At 38.5% G+C, this 27,235-nt stretch overlaps 1 protein-coding gene across 3 annotated transcripts in view; it reads left to right on the top strand.

Annotated features, from left to right (window-relative positions):
- The window catches only part of LOC121877254, a 137,526-nt gene that overhangs the window by 29,434 nt on the left and 80,857 nt on the right, over nt 1-27,235 (top strand). For all 3 annotated transcript variants that reach the window (XM_042383023.1, XM_042382944.1, XM_042383107.1), the window contains exons 5-9: nt 8,156-8,332; nt 8,659-8,745; nt 8,963-9,158; nt 17,629-17,733; nt 18,361-18,524. In XM_042383023.1, coding sequence (XP_042238957.1) covers nt 8,156-8,332; nt 8,659-8,745; nt 8,963-9,158; nt 17,629-17,733; nt 18,361-18,524 — 729 coding nt within the window. The remainder of the gene's footprint in view (nt 1-8,155; nt 8,333-8,658; nt 8,746-8,962; nt 9,159-17,628; nt 17,734-18,360; nt 18,525-27,235) is intronic.

Below are 27,235 nucleotides of genomic sequence, written 5' to 3'. Positions count from 1 at the left end.
TGTCTATACCTATGTAAGAATTTTCTAGAATGTATTGCATTATCGTTTTTTATGATTTACTTACGTATTGTAAGTTTTGATCATTCTAGAACCTTTCAAGCGTATCGTTCCGACCTGCTACGCCTGGATGGTGCTAGGATACTCTGGGCGCCAGAGGAGATATATAAATAGCACTAAGTTCATACACAACACACACTGGACACAATTTATCACAAATGAACACTTACGCGAACAGAGCAACATTCAACCTCTCAACATCCACTGGAGACTATTAGGAGTAAAAAAAAAAAACTCTTAACCATACATCCACAATGGCAGGAATACTTTGACATCATACTTCACTGCAAATACAGAAACAATAACCCCTCCATACTAAACAGACCCAATACACCATACCCACCCCCTCTATACTAAAACACGTAACAATAATAAGACTCCGATATCTGCATCTGGGCGGCCTGAGAGCTATCCAGAGGTACACACAACAAGCCGCTGAGTTCAAATGTTTTCCTCCCACCACTCCAGTCAAACTCTGAGATATAACAGCAATATCGCAACCAATGAAGCTTATCCGAGGTTCGATTATTCCGAAGCAAATCAGAGATCTAGTCTTTCTTCCCCCAAAAAACTCTACGACGATGCCCTCATTCTTCCACGCAACGAATACTCTGACATTTTAAGATCAGATTCAAAACTCTTCCTCTCCAACTAGCTCCATTCCATTTTTGGCATAAGCTCAAAGACTGTACCCTCATCTGTCACCAAACAAGTTAAACAACCCTACTACTAACCTACAGTACTTCTTCCTTTTCCATTGGGCAGGTTCTGGGCTTGAGCTGTGGCAGTGTGAATCTTGTACACTCGCAACAAAAAGTATCGGTGCATACTGTAGTGTGAATAATTTGAGACCAGTGACGATAGGTATTGGGAAAGGCGAGTTGTTCCAGCCGTATGTTGGCAGCCCTGATTGTCAGCCATATGGTAACACCTAGTGAAGGGGGTGGGGGGGGGTTATGAGGATACACTTACCAACCTTCCCGTTATCACAGTGTATACGTATCGTTTCGGAACTCGTCGATCTCACCCTGCACCGATACTTTTTGGTGCGAGTGTACGTGGGTCATGAAGATGGGAGTCTGTACTACACTCCTTGCTTGCTTGTTTGGGGATTTCTGGTCACTTCGGCTTTCGGCTTATTTCGGCTGGAACTGCTGTCTTCTTTCCTCGTTCTTCTTCTGGTTCATTAATTGATTTTTTTATTATTGTCTTCATTCTTGCGCTATTTTACTCTGGTCTAACTACTCTTATGGTCTTATTTCTTATTTTTTCTTGGTACGCTGATGGTTTTCTTTCTTTCTTATATTTTCTTGGTGTTGTTTTAGTTTTTAGATGAGTTATGATATGAATGGGTGATATGATGGTGGATCATATCTTTTGGTTTGTAATGGTATTGTTAGCTGTCAGTTTTACTTTGTACTGTATATGCTCGTGTTGTATGTAGTGGAAATGTCTCTGATATGTGTCTTGTGTTTTATGTTTTCCATTTTCTTTTTATTTACTTTTATTTATTTATTTATTTATTTATTTATTTATTTATTATTTATTTAGGGGATATTTACAAACATATTATGAATAGCACATGTTGCATGTACCATTTACAGCATGCCAATAAGACGGGTCTCCTTGAGGAAAAGTATTACAGCATCACTTATGTTGACATCATCTTGCAATAGGCTGGGTGTAGTCAGCACGAAATCTTGCTTGGTCGCTAGCATCGCCAGTCGTCGGCGTTTTGGTTCGTACTGGCTGCAAGCGGCACAGATAGGACGGAAGGAGTTACCTATGTGAGGTTTTAGGTGGGTCAGGTAGATGCAAATTAACCTTAATCTGGCGAGAACCACCTCTTCCTTCCTGTTGTTTCTGTATGCTGAGGGCCAGTTTCCGATGTTAATCTTGCAGTTGTTGCGAAGATTTAACCTGGTCCATTCCAGCTGCCACTTGCTTGTTGCATATGTCTTCTCCGAGGAGAGGCACGACTGCCGTTCCCAGGGTACAATGGTTGTCTCCCTGAGACAATCATTAATCATGCAAATTGTGAAACTTTAGATTTTTCACCTGTTGATAACGAGCATAGCAGGATATTGAAAGAAACATCACAATCTAACGCCACCTAACCTAATGAAACCTTACCTACAAAAGGTACCAGTTAAGGGTGAAATATTTAGTCTCAGCCTGTCCCTAAGGTACCCCAGAATATAGCAATTCCAGGCTATTCCCAGCCTATCTCTGATTGTCCTAAGCCAGGGGTCCGCAACCCCATTTTTCTCGGAAAGGGGTACGTATGCGGCTGGCTGAGCAACGTCTAAATTTCGGGCTATGTGGCCGGTAAGAACTTATTATTACTTATATTGTGGGTGAAAATGAAAAGCAGGGAATCAACATACTACTGGATCAACATACTACTGTATCAACATACCATTGTGAGCAGACATTCAGTGTACTTACCTTTAATAAGAAAAATTACCGTTCTAATCTCACAAGCAGTCACAGCACAGAACTCGTGAAATCTGCTGTAACACACACACACTTTGAACCAGCTTTTTCTGAAATTGCAAATCTCATCCAGGTTCAACCCTCACATTAGTTTTGGTATTGTTCTGTTTATTTGTATTTGGAATTGAAGCACTTATTTTCCTATATAAAATGCAAACTTTATTTTCCTAAATATAACATACGGAGGGAATTTTTTCGTAATTTTTGATTGGGGGTTATTGTACTGTGTACTGCAGAATATCATAATACTACTTTATAAAGCAATTTTCCCTGTATGCTTGTATTTCGGGTGCGAATCGGTTATTAAACCGTTATTTTGTACTGCTCGAAGATAGTTTCATATTTCCATATTTTATATTGCTAAAAGTTATGTTCCCTAATTTTTTACAGAATATTTAACCAAGCTAGTGACTAGTGCTATTATTTCAATGCAGAGTATGTATATACTGAAAATGAAAGCTATGTTTAGTCTTAAATATCGATGTTGTTTATATACAGTACATTTTCTGACCATAAATTATAGTCCTGCATTTCTGATTTTACATTCAATTCTGTGGAACACAATGCTGACTTATGTTGGCTTAGTACACCTGCGGCTGATCGCTGATTACTTGCACCATTAAGTGGCCGACTAGTGTAAAAAGGTTGCGGTGCCCTGTCCCAAGCAAATCATCTGGCCACGGCTATCCTAATTCCTTTCCTGATTTAAGAAACTAAGGAAATCATTGACGAAAGCTTTAATTTCCACTGTCAAAAGTTCAAAATTTTCTATGGCTCTTTTTGGCATCCAGCAATCAAATAAACACCGGGATACCAGATAACTAATATATTTATACTTACATTTAAAACATGACAGTATATATATTAATTGATAACTACGCTAAAATGATCTTCTTAATAGTAGAGGCAATGCTCTGACATAGGAAACTCGGCGAGCAGTAAGCCACCATCACATCTTCCTTCTCTCAGTGCAGGAGGCAATGATATTGGCCGGTGTAGGAGTGAGGAGCTCCTTGAGAAGTTCAAGAGAGCTATTGAACGTATTAGGGTGAAGGAAGGGATCCCTATCATATGTGGTGTCCTGCCTAGTGGGAGAGTTGGCAATGAATGGTTGTCAAGGGCAGTTGGTGTCAACGGCCGTCTTGACAGATATTACAAGTCAATATCAGTCTCATTCATTGACAACTGGGACAACTCTTACAGCAGAAGGGACCTTTATACTAGGGATGGGGTACATTTGTCTAGGAATGGGATGGCAACCCTGGCTGGCTATCTCGAGAGGGCAGTTCAAAAGATGTCGAAGTCTTCAAACTGCTAGGGGAACGTGTGAGCACGAAACGAGGAGATGAAGAGGGAGCCGGTAAACAAAATGAAATGTTACAGAGAAATAGTGCTAGGAATGATGAGAAAATAGGGAGTTAAAACCGAAATGTGACAAAGGGAGGACTCCGATCACGACTAACTTAAATGTCTACTGCGCAAACAGTAGAAGTATGAGAAACAAAATGGATGAAATGAAGGCATTGGTATGTACCGAAAAAATTATATAATAGCATTAACCAGAACATGGATAAACTTGTAGTCACGTGAATTACCTGTCAAATACCAAATTACAGGTTACAGATTATTCCATACTGGTAGACAGATTAGGAAAGGAGGCTGGGTAGCAATCTTTTTCAGGGATAATCTCTGAAGTGTGAAATAAATAAGGAAATAAAACTGAAATGAATACAGAAACAATATGGATAGAATTAACCGATGGTAGGAAAAATTAATCTTAGGGTAATATATAGACCTCCTAATCTTGATAAAGTTAATGAGCGACTCATTCGGGATGAAATGCTCAGGGCATCCAGACATAGCAAAATCTGTATAGAAGGCGACTTTAACGGGTAACTCAGAATCAGAGGATTTTCTTGAAACCGTTCAGGACTGTTTCCTAAGTCAATATATAACCGAACCCACCCGGTGTGCTAATATACTGGATTTAGTTCCGTCAAACAGAGAAAACATCAAAATTAACGTCGAGGTAGGGAACAAACTAGCTAACCGCGATCACAAAGAAGTGAGATTCACAGCAGAATTTAATGGCAATCGCAAGGAAAATTCCATTTAAGTCCCAGATTTCAGAAGGGCAAACTTTGATAGTTGAAAGCGCAGCTGAGATAAAGGGTATTACGTTTGGGATGAATTATATGACCTCACACAATGTACGCACGGAGGGCGACATCACTTTACCTGGTGACCGTACAACAATAACCTCACAAAATATGATGGTTGAGGATGACCTGATCACGAGATCTGAGGTTGACGAGTTCCACAACAATTTAAATAAAAAGTTACTTCATGTACACAGGCAGAACATACCATACAGAAAACTCAGACCAAATAACAATGACCCCAAATGGATAAATAATTATTTAAAGAATATTATTGGCCAAAGGAAGGCTATAGGTAGGAGAATAAATTGTGGTGAAGTTTACCTCTGAGATTATTATAAGGTATTGGCCAGTAGAGTTAAGGCCGAGATAAGAATAGCAAAGAGGAACAATGAATTGAAAGTAGCAAGGGAGGCGAAGTCATACCCCAGGGGATTCTTCCAAATGTATCAAACTAAAACAAGAGACAAGATTGGACCAATACAGTCAGATACCGGCGAGCTAACTGATAACGACAGAGAAATGAGCAATAATCTGATTAGATATTTTTCAAAAGTTTTCACTACCGAAAATTTAAACATGATACCTGAAGCACCGACTATATACAGAGATAGTGAAGAAATAGATTAAGTGAGATACAGTAGTAGTGACTAGTAACGATGTTAGTAAGCAAATGGACAAGCTAAAGCCTAATATGTCACCAGGTCCCGATGAGATATTTGCCAGAGTATTAAAGAAAAGTAAGGAAGAGCTTAGTATGCCCTCAGCAAACTTGTTTAACATGTCATTAAAAACGGGTGTAGTACCAGAATCCTGGAGGATTGCGAATGTGATACCGATTTTCAAGAAAGGAGATAGATCACTATCCTCTAACTAGCGTCCAGTCAGTTTAACATCAATTGTAGTGCTGGAAGTAATAATTTTAAACTCTATTCGAAATCACCTGGAGAAGCACAAGTTGATCAATGATATCCAACATGGCTTCACAAGTGCGCGTTCTTGTCTGACTAATCTATTAACATTTTTTCATTTGGTTTCGAATCGGTGGACGACGGTGCCCGTCGCATACCTGTATCTCGATTTTAGCAAAGCCTTCGACAGAGTCCCCACGATAAACTATTACGAAACTTGGAGGTTCATGGCATTGGAGGAGATATTCTAAAATGGATTAGGGCATGGTTGCAGGACAGGAAACAGCGAGTGAGCACTAACGGCACTAAATCGGATTGGAGTAATGTCATCACTAGCTGGTGACGTCACAGCCAATCACTGAGCTTTTTGAGTCACGTGACCTTTGAGAAAATATCTAGCCTATTTTATTAGAATATATGGTTACAATCGTGAAATTTAGCCTTTTTTTTTTTTACTTGTTGAAATGCTTTTTTTATAAAAAAACTTGGGCACCGTCAACTCGTCCAATGTGTCTCAGAGACTCCTTCTCAGTTGTAAATCAAATTTAGAGAGAACCTCTCCAGGAAAGGTCTGTGATTGAACTTTGTCAAATTTTCACACCGGAATATAAAAGTGACTGGAAATCAAAGCACCCTTTACGATAGCATCTGTTGGTGATATAAAATAATATTAATCCTATGATAGGTATGTGTTTTAATCGAAGTCGCCTCGAAGGTAACTCACAAATAAATAGAATAAGTAGAATTTTCAAATGTAATATTAACGAGCGGGGAGCCTGCCACCTCTAGCTACGGCAGCATATCTCGAGGAACAGACAGAGTTATCCAAACGGGGATAGTACTTTACTTTTGAAGAGCGTTATAAGGGCCGGGCCATTTACTTGATTTACTTTCTTTCAGTGGTTTGAGAACTTCAGTCCGTTGTCAACATGAACACCCAGGTCCTTTTCACATTTGGTTTAAGTTAATTATGTTATTTTTCGTCTCGTTTGGACATGTGCTACACCTCCTTACTGTTGATATGATCTAATTGCATCATTTTGCACTTCGTGACGTTGAATCTTAATAGCCATTATTTTGATCACTCCTGGAGCCTAAAGAGATCTTCACTATCTGTTTGGTTCTTAATTTCCTTGAATAACTTAACATCCAACGCAAATATATATATATATATATATATATATATATATATATATATATATATATATATATATATATATATATATATATATATATATATATTTATATATATATATATATATATGGAGGACTGAAAAGCATCTGGTATAGTATTCATAAAACAAACAAGCAACAGCGGTCCCTGTACACTGCCCTGTGGTATGTGGTAACCCACTTGTCACGGGTACTTAATGAAGTTTCTGGTCCACGTTAGGAAGCTCACCAGAGTTCCGTCCCTTCCCAGTTTAATTTTGAGCATTTCATAAGGTATTGTACTCTGTCGAAAGCCTTGGCAGAGTCTAAATACATCTTACCAATATTGCCACCACGCTCTCGGGTCTGTGTAATTGCGTCAAGGAGGAGCATCCAGGCATAAAACATTGTTGGCAATCCTTTACAAAGGTATTGTGTTGTAGTTGTTCCATCACGGCACACTATGCTGATCAAGCTCACCCGCTTATAATTGTTCGTGCGATCTCCCTGTTTAAATATAAGACTCACAATACCATTTCCCAGTCCCTGGGACCTTTTGCTCACCCATGCATATGCTGAACAGGATTTCAAGGGGCTCGGCAAGTTCGTTGCACAACTCTCTTAACATTCTGAGAAGCACACTATTAGGGCCAGGGCTTTTATGTACGGTACAGTTAAAAGTGTAATGTTGCAATTGTGTACACTTTTACCATGAGAACCTATTTATGTTAGGGGTTATGTGTTATCTGATTTTATATAATGTGTGTTTGTCTGTGTGGTTGTGTTTCACCGTTTGGATGTTTAGAACTCGATCTGCTTTGTGGGGCCCCTTTTGTGTGGTGGCCCCTGGCTCTAGCCCCTGTTGTCCCCCATTTCGATCTGGCCCTGGCTATAGGCAGAGAAGAGGTGACTTAATAGAATTTTATCTACATGTCAGAGGGCATTACTCAGTCTAGTGTTCATAGTTCATATTTGTAATTGTAATTGTCGGATGCCTGCCCCATTAGGTGTCACAGCCTCAGGTTTACGAAGCCACAAGTTCAGAAAACTGTCAAGGCAAACTTTTTTGGCGGGAGAGATTTGAACTTAGAAAAACCTGTCAGAAAGCTTTGTGACGACACCGAGTGTGAGCTCATTCAAGATCAGATTTGACCAACATTGGTACAGGTACAACAGTACAGTAAGTAACAGATGAGACGTGACCGACCATCCAAGCGGCTAACAGGCCAATCAGTGGCAAAGAAGACATAGTAAAGGATAATATTACATTTGGGTTTCTATTTTCCTGTAATATTAATAAATGAGACACAATATATTCTCACTCCTGTAAATATCCCTTTCATTGCTAAAGACCTGAATAATTCATCGACTCTTACACAGGGCGACACAGTAAGAGTGATCTGGGCCTACGACGATGAGGATCCATTTAATATGACAAGTATGCAGCAGCACAAGTTCGATCACCGAGGGACGAAGAGTCTCTACTTACAGGAACCTCCGCTAATTCGCACAAACTTCAATGAGGATGTGAAGACGTGGGATATTCTTTCTTCTAACGTCAGTGATATTCATATTAAGTCCCTGTTAGCTCACTCATTGAGTTCTACCTTTCATAATTTGTTGTTGTTGGACTAGTGTATTATTGTTACGCGCTTATAAACTTTCGTTGATAAGCGCAGCAATAATATTGCTATAACAACAACAACAACAACTGTGATCACAGTGAAATATACAGAATATTCCTAGGGGGAGTGTTTGAGGAGTGCAATTATTATTATATTATTATTATTATTTCTTTTTGATGTATTTGCCACTGTGGAAATATGATAGCTACAGTGTTCTATTATACATTATATGTTTTTATACGATTTTATGCCTGACAGGTGAGTATTCCAAGCAACCTTAAAACTCTGTACTGGTGCAAAATTTTCAAGATACCTTCACTGACCCGCAAGAATCAAGTCATTGGAGTGAGTAGACCATGGCTTGTCAGTTCATTATTACAGTATATTCGTAAAAACATAACAATTACAACTATGTTTTATTTGCTTTCTCATGTCTGATGTTCAACTTAGTGAATATAAACCATTCAGATGTTAATACAAGGTTATAACACTTCATATTATAATACACATTATTTTATGTATATTATTTCTTTATTATTTATGACCAAGTTGCTTGTATCAGTATGTTCCAGTGATCGAGGAAAGAAACTTAGCACATGTCCACCACATCCTGCTGTACGAGTGTCACCTTCCTGACAGTGGTCGTCATTATGAGAAGTGGCTGGATATTGATGGTAGACAGTGCTATGGACCCAATATGCCCGTCTCTTGGACTTATTGCTCTTCCACCTTCGTTGCTTGGGGCATTGGTGGTGAAGGTAGGTACATTATGAAACTCGTGGTGAATGTGATTGGACTAGACGGGGATTTCCCTGTTCGTTCATTGTGAGTCACAAGACTACAGAATTTTGTGTTTGTTGTTTAGAAGCTAACGTAAAGGTGGAGAATACGGATAACAGGAAAAAAAGAAAAGAAGAGTAATTTATGAGAACACCGCTACTACCAGAAGCCGTTGTTCGATTTCGTTAATTTTTTCCACAAACATACTTATCATCATAAGAAGTACTATAGGTATTTTAAATGAGGCGACAACTTCTTATGGATATTTCACTTGTTGCCACTAAACTAATCTCAGGAGTTTGATAGCTGCTATCAGTAATTTTGACAGTTCTGAGATACTTTTCTTCAGTGGTATTTCTGGCACAAATTACGTATAAACGAGATATTTATAATTTGATTATGTATGAAAATTTAACTTCACTTGTTGCTACTAAACGAATCTCTGGAGTTTTACATTTGCAGTCGGTAATTTTGACAATTCTAAAACATTTCTCTTCAGTTGCATTTCTGGCGCTTATTACGTGTAAGTGATATATTTAACATATAATGTATGTTCATATGTGGTGGGACACACCAAAAACATCGAACAACGTAGCAATACACACCCAGAACATCGAACGACTGTGGAGCCTGTCGGGATGAGATTGTTTGGTTCACACTCAGGATGGGATGGAGAAAGGAAACTCACAATGTGCTCTCTATATACATGTTGTATTGGATGTACAATGCAGCTTGGTGCTGGGAAGGCAGCATGGTTACAAGCGTGATGTAGAGAGAGCTGGTTGGTGAGGATGCTCAGAGAAGGACAGCTGGTGGGTCGCCATGCTCGCCGGCGGGAGCGAGGACCGCCAGGCAGGCGGAGGAGGAGGTGTTGCTGGCTGGTTGGTGTAGGTAGAAAGAGGACAGGTCACCACGAGGTCAGGTCTTAAATTGCGGGGGGTAGGCGTGGCTTAGTAGCTGACCCCCGCTCCGTGATGTATGGCGGCGCTGGTTGACCTAGACCACGAGGCATACACTGGGGAATTGGTGGGGTCGGCTACTCAGCGACAAACAGCGTTTGTAGGGGAGAAATCCACTACAAGCCTCCCCCCCTCCCCCCCCCAGTTAAGTTAGGTTAGATTCAAAACTGTTTCCGATGTTTTTTTTTATTTGTTTTGAACATCTTTTACCTTGATTTCTATAGCAAATATCTAGATTTTGAGATGGGAGGAGAGGTGGGCTTATGGTAAATATTCGTTTAATGGCTGTGGCTCCTTTTTGTGATAAGAATATATATTTTTGGGAGTGTGTATTTAGGTGTGTTTTATTAAAATCAGACCTTTATTTTTTTGACAAATGAGTGAATCTTGTAAAAGAAAAAATATTTTTTTTAATTCACTCATTTGCACAAGCTTACTTGATTCATGTTTTCGGTGTTTAGTATGAAATGGTGTTGTCTTCGGCTTTTAGTATGTGATGGCGGCATTGTTTTCGGTGCTCAGATGAGGAGGGATCCATAACTCAAAAGCAATTCTTCACATTTGTTTGGTGTTATTTTTATTATTTTACCCCACATATTTCCTTCTGCTTAAAGGCGCAGTTCACTATGAACAACTAATATTGATGGTAATATTTTGGTTAAAATACTCGAGAAATATAAATTTCCGATGGAAACGCTATAGAATAAATATTTTTTTTCTTTCTCTCTTTATAAGACTCAATATATAAATAGGTGTTGGTAGCTTCTAAATTGTAACCAATGTTGCCTCTTTTAAAATACTTACTACAGTGTATAAGAACTTCTGTGGAAAAAATGAACAAAATCGAAAAAATCCTTATGGTGGCAGTGGTGTTCATTTACATTAACACAAAAAAATTATTGAATTAAACCAAAATTTCTGAAGATACTAATTGAATGACTCAAAACACGACAATGCACAGAACCTGACCTAACCGATCACCTAACCAACCAAACCTACCTAACCTTACCTAGCTTCATAACCGGAGGACCCCTCCCCCTAGACCTCCTTGGCATATTAAACAGAAAGAACTTACTTTGATATTTGGTACAAATAAAAGCAATTTTCTTCAAGCGGCATCGTGTAAATTTGCGTTTATCGGTTGTTGTACTGAAACATATATTTCTTCTTCACTGTCAGTTCTCTACCGCACATTGAATACTTGTACGTCCTGCCAAATAGTCTATGTTGACATATGAAATTTTGGAGACGGTCTTTATCCTCCACAAGCACAGATAACTTGTAAAACGATAAAGAACCACCTGCACAGGACGTCATAAATACGTTGTAATATTCAAGGTGGTGAGCCTGTCTCTGAGTCTGTCCCCGTGTGGAAGAACAATAAGTATAGGAATTTACAGTTCACTTAGAAACGGCTAACACCAGAAGTCGGAGTTCAATCTTGTTATTTTTTTCAACAAATGTTGTTTGGATGATAGTAAGTAATAAAAATGATACGACAATGTACAGAACCTGACCCAATCTTGTCTAACGTGACCTGATTTTGTGTAATGTGACCTGACCTAAGGAGACGGTAACATCAGAAGCAGTTGTTCTATTTTGGTTCATTTTTTCCACAGATGTTGTTTGGATGATAGTAAGTAATCAAAATTATACGAAAAAGCACAAACTCTAATTACATTTACTTACTTCTACTTTTATCCATTTTTTCCTCTTCGCTACTGATCGGCTCGTTAGCCGCTTGGGCAGTCGGCCACGTCTGTGAAACGCACTGGTGGCAAGTACTGTAAGGGCATGCACTGGCTCCTTGAATGTATCGAAACCTGCTCCAGTCTTGGTCAAGTCTGGTCTTGAAAGAGCTCACACTCGGTGCCATCACAGCACTCTCTGGCAGATTGTTCCAAGAGTTCAAAGTTCTCACTCCGAAAAAGTTTGCCTTCACTGTTTTCTGGACTTGTGGCTTCTTCAACCTTGAGCTGTGACCCCTTGTGGGGCGGGCGTTCGCCAGCTCCAGGTATGTACATTCGACCAAGCAGTGCCCTCTGAGATGTTGATACACTTCGATTAGGTCGCCCCTTGCCCGTTTGTAGTATAAACCAGGCAGTTGCAGGCGTTCTAATCTCTCTGGGAAGCTGAGGTTCCTTAGAGCAGGCACCAGTCTGATGTCCCTCCTTTGAACATTTTCAATTAACTGACAAGTCTCTAGCATATCTCGGGGACCAGACAGGGTGACAATACTCTCCTGTCCTGCTCACCATTTGTCTTAACCCACTTTTCGAGATCCTAACTTTTCCTCTTAAATTTGTCAACTGCCACATGATTCATTTGTAACGGTCTTCTTGTATTCTTGGAGGCACTGGGTTTGGTCTTGGGTATATATTTATCAATAAAATGGTAAACTTTACTAGCTACGATATTCAGCGTAGTGTCTGCGTTCTTATATCTTAGTAAGTCAGGCCAGTGCAAACCCCTCATCTCCTCCCTCATCCCGTCATAATTTCCTTTGTAATATTTGAACCTAGACCTGTTTTTGTTCTGAACCAAGTTATAGTTAAATCTGAAGGACAACGTTACAGTACGTGGTGACTGGTGCCAACGGGGGCTAGGCTTTCCAGTTTGGCCACCATACCCTCCTCATTAGTTATGATGAGGTGTTTGCTTTCCCCCCTGTAGTGGGTCGGATCTTTAACATGTTGAAATAGAAAATTGTCTCTCAGAGTTTCTACAAGAAGAGTGGCGTGATTATTTAGATCGTTTGTCGTGGATTTATGTTCCAGTCAATGTCGCCATAGTTAAAGTTCCCCATGACAAGGAGGTGGCAAGGGTTTAGCGCCATTACGTTGTCAATTAAAGCTTTTAAGTTCCTTTGGTTTAATAAGCTACAGTTCGGGGATCTGTAGATACACCCGACAATGATTAAGTTTCTCCCGTTTCGTTTAATTTACACCACATTGATTCTTCAAAAACATCCTCTCCCCGCACCCTTACCTGTGTGGCTCTAAGGTCTTGTAAGCATAGATAACCACGCCCCTCTTGCAAGTTTGGTGAGAAAGATTCGTAAATGAGTCATATTCATCGATATTGAACTCAAATTCCTCAGGCTCGATTCTCTCTTGTCAAGGATTGGTCAGTATTAGTGTAAAATTTCGGAAATGTGTTTCTCGCCTCCTGTGGCAACCCGTTCTTCCAAACGGCAACGTTGCAGTAGTAGTACCAGTCTCACTGTTTATGAATGAATGGGTATTGGTAGTGTAACGACGGACGTGATTGGTGGATAGGTTTGTTATAGGTCAAATAGGTTGGCCGTTTGGAGACACGGGTTACCACAGGGGGTGTAGGAAATCATTTCCGCAACTGTACATGACTTTCAAGCCAGAAATTGTCCCCGGTAATTTCTCTGGTCATGGTACTGACTCCGGCCCCCCCTACAGTCTCTGCAGCTGCTTCGTTTGCTGAATCCCTTGTGTTTTGTGGGGTGTGGTCAGAGATGACATTGTTTACATGACACTCGCCTCCTCCTGGGAGGGAGAAGGAGCGGGTGGAGGGGTGCTCCTCTGGCTCTGTATTTGTGCACGAGCCTGACCTACTGTAGCTTCTTAACCAGGGGGCCGCTAACCCCCAGCCCCAAGACCCCAGACCCCCGACCCCCGACCCTGGGACCCCCAGACCGCCCGACCCTGGGACCCCCAGACCGCCCGACCCTGGGACCCCCAGACCGCCCGACCCTGGGACCCCCAGACCGCCCGACCCTGGGACCCCCAGACCGCCCGACCCTGGGACCCCCAGACCGCCCGACCCTGGGACCCCCAGACCGCCCGACCCTGGGACCCCCAGAAACCTCCTTCGTAACCTCCCAGCATGTTCAGCAGAAGAAACTTTTAATACTGAGGTGGATAGTGTACAGCAATGGCATCCAGTAAGGATAATTTCCCCCTTCTTTCCTGTGTAGCCCACTACAGGTGAATTATGATCGGAAATAGAGAAAACCGAAAACAAATCAAATTAAAGGAAAACGTTGTCTTTTCCTTTTTATTATTTACTATCATTCAAAAAATAATCGAACAGCTGGTTCTGGTGTTAGTCGTCTGCTCCACTATTACCGTCAATTATATTCCAAAGAAATTGGAAATGTATCCAAACTTATACTCTGGGATTCGAATCCAATTGTATAATTCTCATCAATTTTACACCTAATAGGTTTAAAAAACCAATTATGTTAAAAGAAAGGATTTGTACTGACAATACAGACTCAGGAAAGTGAAGCCTATAACATGAAAAACAAAAGACAATCAAGCCAATATACCCGAATAAGGTAATAAAACCTCTGATGTGACGCTCCGTCGTTTATTATAAAGATAACCAAGACCGGATTCAAAATTTATTAGTTTAAGAACAAATGACAACTAGCGGCGTCACAGGAGAATTTTAGGCAGAATTTTTATGGTAAATATTTAATTTCTTCGCCTACAAAGTAAGTAGAGACATGTAATTACTGCCATAAGATCAGGTTTTTGCCAGTTTTTACCCCACAATTTCCCATATCATTCATGCCCTGCCCACTACAGGTGATTTATGGTCATAGGTAGAGAAAAAAATTAAATTAAAGGAAAGAGTTGCATCGTTTTTATTAGTTATTATCATTCAAACAACTACTGTGGAAAATATGACTGAAATATATAAACGCCATCGAGTGCTAGCCTACTCCACTTTTACCGAATCAGATGTTAATATCTCGATTTACGTAAGTATATTGTGAGAGAATTACATTGCTAGTACAGTAGGAGGAAGTTTTGCTTCTGAAAGTTCTTTGGCTACCTTCAGGTTGAGGCCTAATTACCTTGTACAGTATAAGAACATAAGAACATAAGAATGGAGGAAACTGCAGCGGGCCTATTGGTCCATACTGGACAGTCCCGTTTACACCCAACCCCTATTGCTCATATAAGCATCCAACCTATGTTTGAAGCTATCCAGCGTATTCGAGTTAATGATGGTATTTGGTAACGTGTTCCATTCATCCACTACTCTGTTTCCAAACCAGTGTTTACCTATTTCACGCCTAAATCTAAATTTGTCTAATTTAAAACCATTGTTACGCTTTCGCTCCTGGTTGGATAGTTTGAGTACCTTTGTAATGTCCCCTTTGTTTAACCCTGACTTCCACTTATACACCTCTATCAGGTCGCCCCTCGCTCTACGTCTCTCGAGGGAGTGCAAATGAAGATGCTTTAACCTGTCTCTATACTCAAGGTTCCTAATGCCCGGGATTAGTCTTGTCATTCTCCTCTGAATTCTTTCCAATGATTTTATATCCATCCTGTGATACGGTGACCAGAACTGAACTGCGTAATCCAGGTGTGGTCTCACAAGCGCAAGATACAGTTTTAGGATGACCTCGCTAGTCTTGTAACTAACACTCCTTTGTATGAACCCAAGTACTTTATTAGCCTTGTTACGAGCAAAAACACATTGTTTACTTGGCTTAAGGTTTCTACATATCATTACTCCTAAATATCTCTCACAGTCGGATTTCTCTATGCCATCGTTGTTCATCTGGTATCTGGTTTCCCTGTTTACATCTCATATACTGAGTACTTTACATTTGTCCACATTGAATTTCATCTGCCATTTTTCAGACCATTCGAAAAATTTGTTTAGATCTTCCTGTAGTTTTGCGGAGTCCTCGTCAGATTTAAATACACGTGCTATTTTAGTGTCATCAGCAAATTTACTTATGTTGCTGTCTATGCCGATATCTATGTCGTTTATGTATATAATAAATAACAATGGTTCAAGTACTGAGCCTTGGGGAACTCCACTTGTGACGTTGCTCCAATGGGACTTAGTGCTGTTAATGCTCACTCGCTGTTTCCTGTACTGTAACCACGCCCTAATCCATTTAAGGATGTTTCCTTTGATGCCATGTGCTTCTACCTTTCTAATTAGTCTTTCGTGGGGGACTCTGTCGAAGGCTTTGCTAAAGTCGAGATTTACCACATCATAATTGTGCCCCTCGTCCACCGATTCGAAAACTGATGAAAAGAATGTTAATAGATTAGTTAGACAAGAACGTCCGCTTGTGAAGCCATGCTGGGAATCATTGATCAATCGGTGCTTCTCCAGGCGATTTCGTATAGAGTTTGAAATGATTGCTTCCAGTAATTTGCCTACTATTGATGTTAGACTGATTGGGCGGTAGTTAGAGAATAGTGATATATCCCCCTTCTTGAAAATCGGAATTACATGCGCTATCCTCCAGGATTCTGGTACTACACCTGTTTTTAAGGACATGTTAAACAACTTTGCTAAGGGCATACTAAGCTCTTCCTTACATTCCTTTAATACTCTGGCAAATATCTCATCGGGACCAGGTGACGTCTTAGGCTTTAGTTTGTCTATTTGCTCACTAACATCGTTACTAGTATCTACTATCTCTCTTATTTGTTTTCTTCACTATCTCTGAATATAGTCGGTGCCTCGGGTATCATGTTTAAATTTTCAGTGGTGAAAACTGTTGAAAAATATTTATTCAAATTATTGCTCATTTCTCCGTCGTTATCAGTGAGCTCGCCGGTATCTGAGCGTATTGGTCCAATCTTTTCTCGTGTTTTAGTTTGATACATTTGGTAGAATCCCTTGGGGTTTGTCTTCACCTCCCTTGCTATCCTTACCACATTATTCCTCTTGGCTTTCCTTATCTCGGTTTTAACCCTACTCACCAATATCTTATAATAATCCTGGAGGTAAATTTTGCCATGCTTTATCCTTCTACCTATAGCCTTCCTTTGGCCAATGATGTTCTTTAAATAATTATTTATCCATTTAGGGTCATTGTTGTCTGATCTGAGTTTTTTGTATGGTATGTTCATTCCTCCTTTTGCCAGACTGGAATATTTTCCTCCCTTTGAGGACAGCTCGGTAATTATCCCACAAACACTGACAAACAAATTTGGCAAGAAAAAACAATGTAATTTTTCATGCTTAATACAGTGGTAATAATGAAAGTTTTGGGAAATGCATCATTATTGAGTTATGACCCTTCGTACCCTGTCAATGTTAACCCACCAAAGTTGGGTAGGTATCGAAGGAGAGGGGAAAATGTGGAGCTAAAAACATAACCAAATGACCGAACCTAACCTAATCTATTCAATTTGCAGTATTTGCGTACTGTACTGAGCATATTCCGCAAACAGTGGCATACGATTTAGACTCGTAACCCAACACAGGTGTATGAATTAGGTTTGTAAGCTGGTATTTGTGGAACACTAGCCCAGCTCTGAGGTCTCATGTCACAGTTATATCAGCATGTTCAATTGTGTTAAGATAAGTTTCTAAAACTAGAATGGCATAATTGGTCACTTTAGTTTATTAACTGTGTATTTCTTTACAGATACATATTTGGACCATGAATCAGAGATACGTGTATATTGTTTAAGGTCTCCAGCCACCCATGGGAGTGTCTAACTTATAATGTACTGTTTCTTGGCAGGTCAGATTTACCCAGACAATGTAGGTCTGCCAATGGGTGAAGAACATGGTGGATCAACCTACATCTTGATGGAGGTGCATTATGATAATCCTGAGCTTAAACCAGGTGAGAATTGTATCATCCTTACGCCATACATATTTCTCATCAAGAATAGAGATGAAATCCTTACAAACCAACTGTAAACAGGTGAAAAATTAATCATTGTGCAATAGTGGAACCTTAGGGAAGGATAAAGTGGACATAAGCCTTACACCAAGCAAACATGAAATTTTTGAAAATGCCGACATTGGTTTTGGTGATATTGATCCTCAACCTAAACTGAGTGAAATAATTTTCTAACTTCAAGTCAGTTGGTATCATTAGAGTGCTTCTCTGACATCAAAGCAGTTGTTGCTTAGAGTTATCATTTAAATTTTAGTCTTTTAATATGATCTAATCCTAATTCCTTCCTGTGGTTGAGAGAGATTGTAGTTTAGATCAAACTTTTTATTTATTTTCCAAACTTTGATCTGAAAATGCAGCATAACTTTAGGTTGAAAACATGCCTGTACAGTGTATGATTAAAGACTACAGTATATGTTGAATTTAATCTACACAATACATTTTTGACATTTCTACATTCTGTATCCAATACTTTCATTGTAGTGTTGAAAACATGACTGCAACTTTCACACACCACCGTATATTATCCAATTTGGTGAACATTTCAGATGTTCTCATATCTCCCTTCAGATATCGTTGACTCCTCTGGTGTGCGCATCTACTACACTGACCGCCTGCGGCAATATGACGCCGGGATCTTAATGGCTGGACATTCAATCACCCCAATGCAAATCATTCCACCCAACAGAAAGTGGCTTTCTATTGGCCACTGCACTGGCTCCTGTACGCAGAAGGTACACGCATCCATTCACTGATATTAATACAATTTTTTTTGCAATACTATACTTCAAATGCAGCCATTAAAGCCGGTAAACACAGATGTACAATTCTCTAGATTGCACTTCTATATGTATTAGTCCAACTCAACTCTCATGAAAAAAAGCAGTATAAGTGTACTGAAAATATAAATGGTAGTCCCAAACGATAGGAGATTAGTGTAATTTTTAGAATATGTTTTACTGATGTACACTTTACAACAGTCTTGATACTGAAAATATGTCAAAATATTGTCTAGTCTCAAGATCATAGAATGTGCTGCGCTGGATCAGTTACTTCTTCTGTTTGAGAGAAATTGAGTGATCCGTCTGGTCCAGTCACCCAATAGTAAGCATCATTCAACTGAAACTGCCTTCTGTAAAATTCATAACGATTTGGTATTAAACACTTGCATGGGAAAGTCCTCCCTTCTGGTCTTGCTGGATCTCTGCAACCTTTGACACGGTGTTTCATCATCTGTTACTCCAGGATCTTTGGTCGTTTGTTGTCTGTGATGAAACACTCTCACTGCTCGAGTCTCACTTGCCAGAGTGATTTCAATGTGTGATGGTTGGTGGAACCATTTTAGACCCTTGCAGTTTGGAGTTCCTCGGGAGCAGTTTTGGTACTACTGGATGCTCATAGTGTTGCCTATCATTTCTATGCCTATGATATGCAACTTTACATGCAAATGATAAATGCCGAGGATATTGGGGAGTTAGTAAAACCCTTGATGTCTGATAATAAAATTCAGAAGGCTAGGAGAAAAATTACGCTGCATGATGACAAAACCGAGATTACTGTCATCTGGAGAAATAGGAGGGGTGACACCATGGATAATTTTGGATCTTTAAAGTTTGGGGAAGTAAAACTCAGTCCTGTCGATTCTTTTCGTAATCTTGGATTGTACTTTGACTCAAAACAAAATTTTAAAGAGTATATAAATTCAGTGATTAAGAGTTGCAACTATTATATTCAAAATCTATGTGGCTATGGAACAGTTTTAGGATGTCTTGTGACACTATTACTTTCACTTATTTTGTTTCGGTTGACTATTATAACTTTTTATGGGGGTGCTCACCTAATTATCTACTGAAGAAAGTTCAAATAGGGTTGCTGGGCTTATTTTTGCTCTTCCTCAGAGGACATCCACTACCCCATTCATGATCGAATTGCACTGGATTCCAATTAAAGCTAGGATAGAGTTCAAACTCTGCCTAATGACTTTTAAGGCAATTATGTTTGATGATCCTAAGTATTTGTCAAACCTACTGAATCTTTTGACCACAAGTTCTGAAATGATTTTGCATAGTAGAGCAGTACGGGAATGTTCTTTTGCTTCCCGATCCTTTTCCTATACAGGGTATAACACCCAGATTGTACAATCAGTTGCCTGCATCTATGGAGCAGTTGACTTCTGTGGAGGCCCTTAAGGAACTATTTAAGACCTTTTTTTTTTAAGTGTTACAAATTATGTACAGTATATACGAACTTGCATTTTTTTGTATCTCTGTAATGTTTCGAGCTCTAGTGAATGATTTAGAAAAACTCACCTTTAAGAAGCAAAACAAATAGCTATTAGCTGATATTATTATTATCATTATTACAATAGTCTGCTGAGAGAACCAGTAACACATTTACAGTTATTAATACAGTTATTAATTGACATCTTACTTTGAGTAATATAGAGCAGAATCTTACCCGTACAGTAATATATTTCAGTATATAACTGCCAAATAAGAAAAGACAGAGAGATCACCGTTTTTTTCAAATTTTGCCTAATAAAGAAAACTGTGATGTAGTAATTATGCCAGGTTCTGATAGTGAATCTGTATCACTTCTTGAACATTATAATCATCAAGTAATGCTTGAAACAAGTGATGGTGAATGGATGGCAAGGCCAACACAAGAATAATCAGTGTACCAACCTTGAGAATCTGGAACCAGAATTGTCTGTTACAGAAGTTGCTGCTTGACATTTATTAGCTTTTGTCAATACAGTACTGTACATAGATGACATTGCTGCACTAGTAACTGAATCGGAAAATGTTTGTGCTGGAGAAACAGGTGAAAGTGACCGAAAGTTAAAGCAATATTACTGTTGCTTTAAGAATCTGCACGTCCAAATATTCTAGTTAACAAACTGTTCACATTAAAAACTAGATTGGGTACATATAACCTTATTTTTGCTCTTTAATTAACGCACACACCACCCAGCTACCTTCCTTACAGTGTACTTGAATATAGCTCATTGTGGCAGATTTTTTCCTGTTGTTATTGGCAGAGTAGAAATTTCTTTTGGTTAAAACAGAAAATGACTGATAGTAATAATTATTTATGGATACAATAACCACCTATATAACGGACTAATTGGGGGGAAGGCCCGTCCGTTAAAGTCGAAAGCTCGGTATATCCGGAATAATAATGCATTCGTTCTATTATACAGGGTGAATCAGCAAAGAGTACATTAATTGGAGGATGAAATCCTTGGATAATTCTAAACCACAATGTCTCTATGGGAAAATGTCAGATTCTGCATAGTTTCTATGTTACAATACATTTAAGATGTTGTATTAATGAGAGTAAATTTGAAGTGAAACCCCCGTAGGTTTTTGTAATCATTTATTCGCAGATGTCTACAGTGTGACCCCTCTTAGTTACAACCTAAAGGAAATGTTCAAATTTGCCCCCTTCTGCCTCAATGTAGGCCTGTACACGTCTCACCATTGATTGTCTGATGCGTTCCAGAATGCCTGGACTGTTTAATTTTTTATTTTTTATATATAGGCTACATAATTTTTTACTACTACTAACAACAATAAAGAAATCCAAAAATGGAAAAAAAAGATCAAAAATAAAAAACATATGTATGTTGTGTTGTCAGTAGTAAGAGAAACAATTAAGACCCTGCAATTGTGTGTAAATGAGGCAGAAAGTCAGATCAGCAACCTGGGACTTGGTCACTATTTTCGTGATGCCATATAGCAGCAGGGTCTACCATTATACAATACATGATGCTTCCAATATCTTCCCAGGCGGTAGTACCTCCCTATTTGGTAGCTGCTACCTATAAATTGCTCGCACCTGCCACAAACACATGGGCATATGCAGAATCTGACATTTTACCGTAGAGACATTGTGGTTTAAAATTATCCAAGGATTTCATCCTCCAATTTAATGTGCTCTTTGCTGAATAGTCCAAAATGACTATGATAATTTTAGTGCTTGAGGATTGTTTAGTGGCTAACTATAATAACTTTCAGGCATATAACTCAATAAATGTCTGTCTGTCAGGGGTGTGGAGTGGTGTTAACGTCTTGGCTGGTTAGGTTAGTGTGAGCTGTGATGCTGGGTTACCTGTGTCCAATTACTCTGCTTACAAATATTTATGGCTCTTGATACACTTGGAATTTTGGTATTTATAATAAATACAAGCATATATTGTTTTCATGCTTGTATGTTTTAACATACCAAAATTCAATAGCTGCATCGAGTGCCATAAATATTTATGTCCAGTACAGTATAAGCAAAGTAAATTTCTCCTTTCACAGTCATGCGGCTGGCCGGCGGCCGCCTGCTGTAAAGGTGGCACATTTCTTTTATAGTACAGTACAGTACAGTACTTATATCCACTAAATAACTCAATAAAATAGTGTTAAGAAATGAAACTTAATAGAGTAGATAATGGAAATGATATGCGTGTGACTAATGTTTATTTGCCAAGCCAACCTTTATAAAGCACTCTATTACATTAAAGTGTGTGGCTGTGGACTGAACAGCTCACTCGCCCGCCGTGTGGCTGTCCGCGCACGGAATGTAAAGGGATCAAACTCAGAAACTCAATGTCGAATCTTGTTCAGTTATTACTGTACAGTACTTTTAATTCTGAAAACGTACTGATTTTTTAGTTTAGATTGACAGATTTATTGACTTAAATTATCATACATTTTTCACGTGTGGAATAGCAATTTACGCATGCACATTGTTGGTAGGGCTTCAGATCCCGTGGTAATGCATAATAGTAAAAATACGAGTTCCTACTTCATCGCAGCTAATAAAATACCATTGCTGCAAGTCACTATCAAAATTTGGAACAAATTAATTATGATTCCTGTATAGTTAAAATAATTGGAAAAGTCTTTGCACTAATTAATGAGAATATCCTGGAAAAAGTTTTTCACAAAGGGATTATAAAATGTACACTGTGTTACTAACCGGTCATTGCGTTTGATGTCGACGCCCGCCTCGTTACGTGTTAAAATTCGAGACCATCTGAACCATCATAAACGCGTTGGCCAAAACATTATCCCGATTCAATTGCCCGTGCATATTGGCACCTGGATCAACAGTCAGGTTTGATAGACTAAATAAACAAGTAAAAGAAGGGCTTCTTAGCTTGTGTAGCAGGTGGTGGAGAGAATTCATCTGGACACTTAGGCATCTAATAGAAAATTAGATCATGATGATTGTGAGTCTTGGGATGCACATATTAAAATAAACTGAGTTGATGTATTGATTAGTTGTTAGAAGATGCTATAACATCTCGTGGATTGTAGGTTTCTTGCTTGAGGTTGATGTGTCCATCTCCTGTGAAGTATGTTGCTCATCTCTGCTCCCATGGTTGGTGTTGCTCCTAAGAGCTTTGTTGCTGGTATGTCGTCAGGCAGGCATTTGCCTCCAAGCGTGAAATCGCAGGAAACTCCTATGTTTAATTTTAATTATCTTCTAAACTATAAATTATAATTGTTTTTATTTAGTAAACTTATTATTAAATCATGCAGTGAGTTTGTCATTAAATTTGGGATTCATACAAATAGTAATTTAGAAGATATAAATTTCTACTTCCCACTGAAGTTCTATAAACAGGAATTCCCTCCTTTACGAAATCTCTGGTTATGGAATTTCGTCCTTATGGAATTTTGAAATTATGACCATAATTTTGAGTTACGGGAAAAAACTCGCCCTTACGGAATTTTGGTAAATAAAAAAAAATCGCGATATTTAACCCAAATTAAAAAAAAACTGGAAAAATTATTATGTGTGGATTCTCTGTGGTGGACACTTTTTTTTTCTTAGATTTGTGGGAATATTACCTACTCGGACTTAAAGCTAAAATGTTGGTCCACCCACTGCTGGGATAAAACACCAGCATCTTTTTAGTTAACTGTAAGTCTCCACCACTACCGTGGGGGTGGACGATCGGAAAGAAACTGAAGGGTTTCATGAGAGTGGTTGGTGGTTAGCATTTTGGCAACCTTCTCTGCTGTGATAAGGGGTTGTATGTTTCTCCTAGCTAATTGTGTTCCAGGGCACTCTATGCCACAAGGCAGTTGGAAGGCTGCTCACCTCCTCAGTTGCCAACAACCACAACAGCAATGGTGCTGCTCATTTTAAATTCTTTCCCCAGTTTGTGTTCAGTTATGTGTCTGTGTTACTGCGTACCCTTATTCAGGATGAGTGGAAAAAGGCCACCAAGTTCAAGTGAAAACATTGGTGATAAGACCCCATAAACGAATTGTATTGGACATTAATCTTGATGTTTTAAGGAGCAACTCCCAGTAACTCTGATCCCACAACCTCACCTCAACACCTCATGCAGCACTCAACATCGTTTATGTTAAATAAAATTTGAGTGTTTTGTTCACTTAATATCATGTTAAATCATGAATGATTCATTGTTTGTGGTAAAACCGTCTAATTTCATACGTACTTGTATATGTGCTTGTGTCATATTTTTGGGCCTCAAAAATTTCCTTAGGAATACATATAAACTTTTATTATGGAAGAACTGTATATGGGAAAAATGGTTTTGCTTTAAGGCTTCGAATTTCGCATTATGGAAAGATTTTCAGAAGCGGAACCCTTCTGTAACACCGACCGCTGCGGTGCTTTTGTGAAGATTAGTAGGGTCATTACCTATACAGTACTTGATCTCTGTGGACTTGATCTCTCTCTCTCTCTCTCTCTCTCTCTCTCTCTCTCTCTCTCTCTCTCTCTCTATATATATATATATATATATATATATATATATATATATATATATATATATATATATATATATATATATAACTTGTTCTGAACTTCTACTTAGTTTTTACTCACCTGAAGATGTGAATTACACAAAGCGCTTGGGAACTTCGTGTTTTTTCCTTATGGTTATCAGCATATACCTGGATCACGCACCTACAGTGATTTATTGCATATATATATATATATATATATATATATATATATATATATATATATATATATATATATATATATATATATATATATATACATATATATATATATATATATATATATATATATATATATATATATACTTCAGCAATAGACTTGTTGGAAAGCGTGGTTTATATGATCCAGTATCAAAAGGTTTGCATTATTTTTAAAACTCTTTCCGCCACTTAGCGTTTTGGTCCTATTATTCATACAACTCGTTCAGCACCAAACAAGCTCTTTCTAAGGAAGAATTTCTCGCACTTAAAAACTTAGCATCCAACGACAATATTATCATCACTAAACCAGATAAGGGTAATGGGGTTGTTATACTCAATAAAACGTCCTACGTTGAGAAAATGATGAATATACTTAACGACCGAACTAAATTTGCCCCCATTCTAGACGATTTATTCAGGGTAATTCTTAAGTATGAGGACAAGATTAACAGATTTCTTCGTAAACTTAGAAAAAATTAATGTCATTAACGACTCCTCCTTTTTAAAACTCTTTGTTAGCGGATCTAAACCAGGTATCCTGTACGGTCTACCAAAGGTACACAAGGATGAGTGTCCCTTACGCCCTATATTGTCTGCCCTTGGCACCTTCAACTATAATCTGTCTAAATTCCTCGTTCCCATATTGTCACCAATCACCATTAATCAATACTCTGTTAAAGACTCTTTTAGTTTTGTTAAGGAGCTAACTAGCATCTCATTCAACAACTGTGTTATGGCTAGCTTTGATATACAGTCTCTATTTACCAACATCCCTCTTGCCGAAACTATTGACATATGTACAGATGAACTGTTCTCAAATACTGATATAATTGATGGATTCAATGGACCACAATTTAAAGAATTTTTAAAACTGGCTGTAAATGATTGTTTGTTTTTATTTAATAACAAAGCTTATAAACAATGTGATGGTGTTGCTATGGGTTCACCTTTAGGTCCCACGTTGGCCAACGCTTTCCTCTGTCACCACGAGAAGCTTTGGCTTACCGAATGTCCCCCCCAATTTAAGCCTTTGTTCTATCGTCGGTATGTTGATGACACTTTTTTAATTTTCAGATCACTTGATCACGTCCCTATGTTCCTAAATTATTTAAATTCGAAACATGGCAACATCAAATTTACTTGTGAATTGGAAAAGGAAAATATTCTTCCATTCCTTGATGTTAATATCCACCGTCTTCATAATAGTTTCGAGACAGCCTTATACAGAAAACCAACTTTCACTGGTTTGAGTTCAAAATTTTCATCTTTTATTCCTCTTAATTACAAACGTAATCTAGTACGTACTCTTACCAACAGAGCCTTTAATATATGTTCAAGCTATTTCTACTTGGACATTGAACTAAAATACATAAAGGAACTACTCTTTAACAATGGTTTCCCTAAGAGATTTACAGACACTTATTTGGGCAAAACCCTTAATAGGTTTTTAGTCCCACACAGCCTCAAATCCACACGGTCCCTAAATATTCTATCTATCTCACCATACCGTACACAGGCCCACTCAGTTTCACCCTTAGAAATAAACTTAAGAAGCTTTTCAATGAATTCTATCCACAAATTTCTCTTAGACTAATCTTTAAAACCCAGAGTTCAATTAAAAAAATTCTTTAAAATTAAAGACACCATACCCACACACCTGCAATCCTCAGTTGTTTATCAATTTACGTGTGCTAGCTGTAGGGCAGCATATATAGGTAAAACTAAAAGACATTTGACAACTCGCATCCATGAACACTTGGGCCGTTCCGTTCGAACAGGCCAGTTAATCGCACAACCACCACATTCAGCTATTCGTAACCACGCCCACCAACATGACCACCCGTTTTTGCCGTCTGATTTCTCAGTTCTTGGCAGGAGCGACTGTGATACAGACCTCCTCATTATGGAGGCATTACACCAGTATAAAGCAAAGCCATCCCTTTGTGATATGGCCTCTAGTAAATTGTTGTGTTTTTCTCTCTAAGACTCGTCTGAATTAAGGTAATACCCCCCCTGTATATTTGATTTTATAGTTTTTATTCCTGATTTTAGCTTTGTATGTAGATTTCTCGTCATTTTTGTCGGTTTTGAATTGGATTGCTCTTTTTAAATTTTTTTAAGTTTATTGAAGGTAAATTTTCGTATAATATTATGTTTTTATTGTATATCACCTGTATTTGTTTTAAATTTTTCGAAACTTTTGTGTTTTTAGGCTCTGATGATGGCAAACGATTATTTCCGAAACGTTAGCGATTAAAAGAAGCCCACATGGTCGAGATGTTTGTGTTTACCCTGGTTCTCCTCTTCGTTATATATATATATATATATATATATATATATATATATATATATATATATATATATATATATATATATATATATATATATATATATATATATATTAGGGTGACAATAGTGCATAGGGGTGAATTTCTAAAATTGATTAAATGGAATGGCCATTGGTCCAA

This window comes from Homarus americanus, unplaced genomic scaffold (assembly GCF_018991925.1).
Source record: "Homarus americanus isolate GMGI-L3 unplaced genomic scaffold, GMGI_Hamer_2.0 scaffold51859, whole genome shotgun sequence".
Taxonomy (NCBI): Eukaryota; Metazoa; Arthropoda; class Malacostraca; order Decapoda; family Nephropidae; genus Homarus; species Homarus americanus.
The sequence above is the reverse complement of the archived record's forward strand: the minus strand, read 5'-3'. Positions and strand labels throughout refer to the sequence as shown.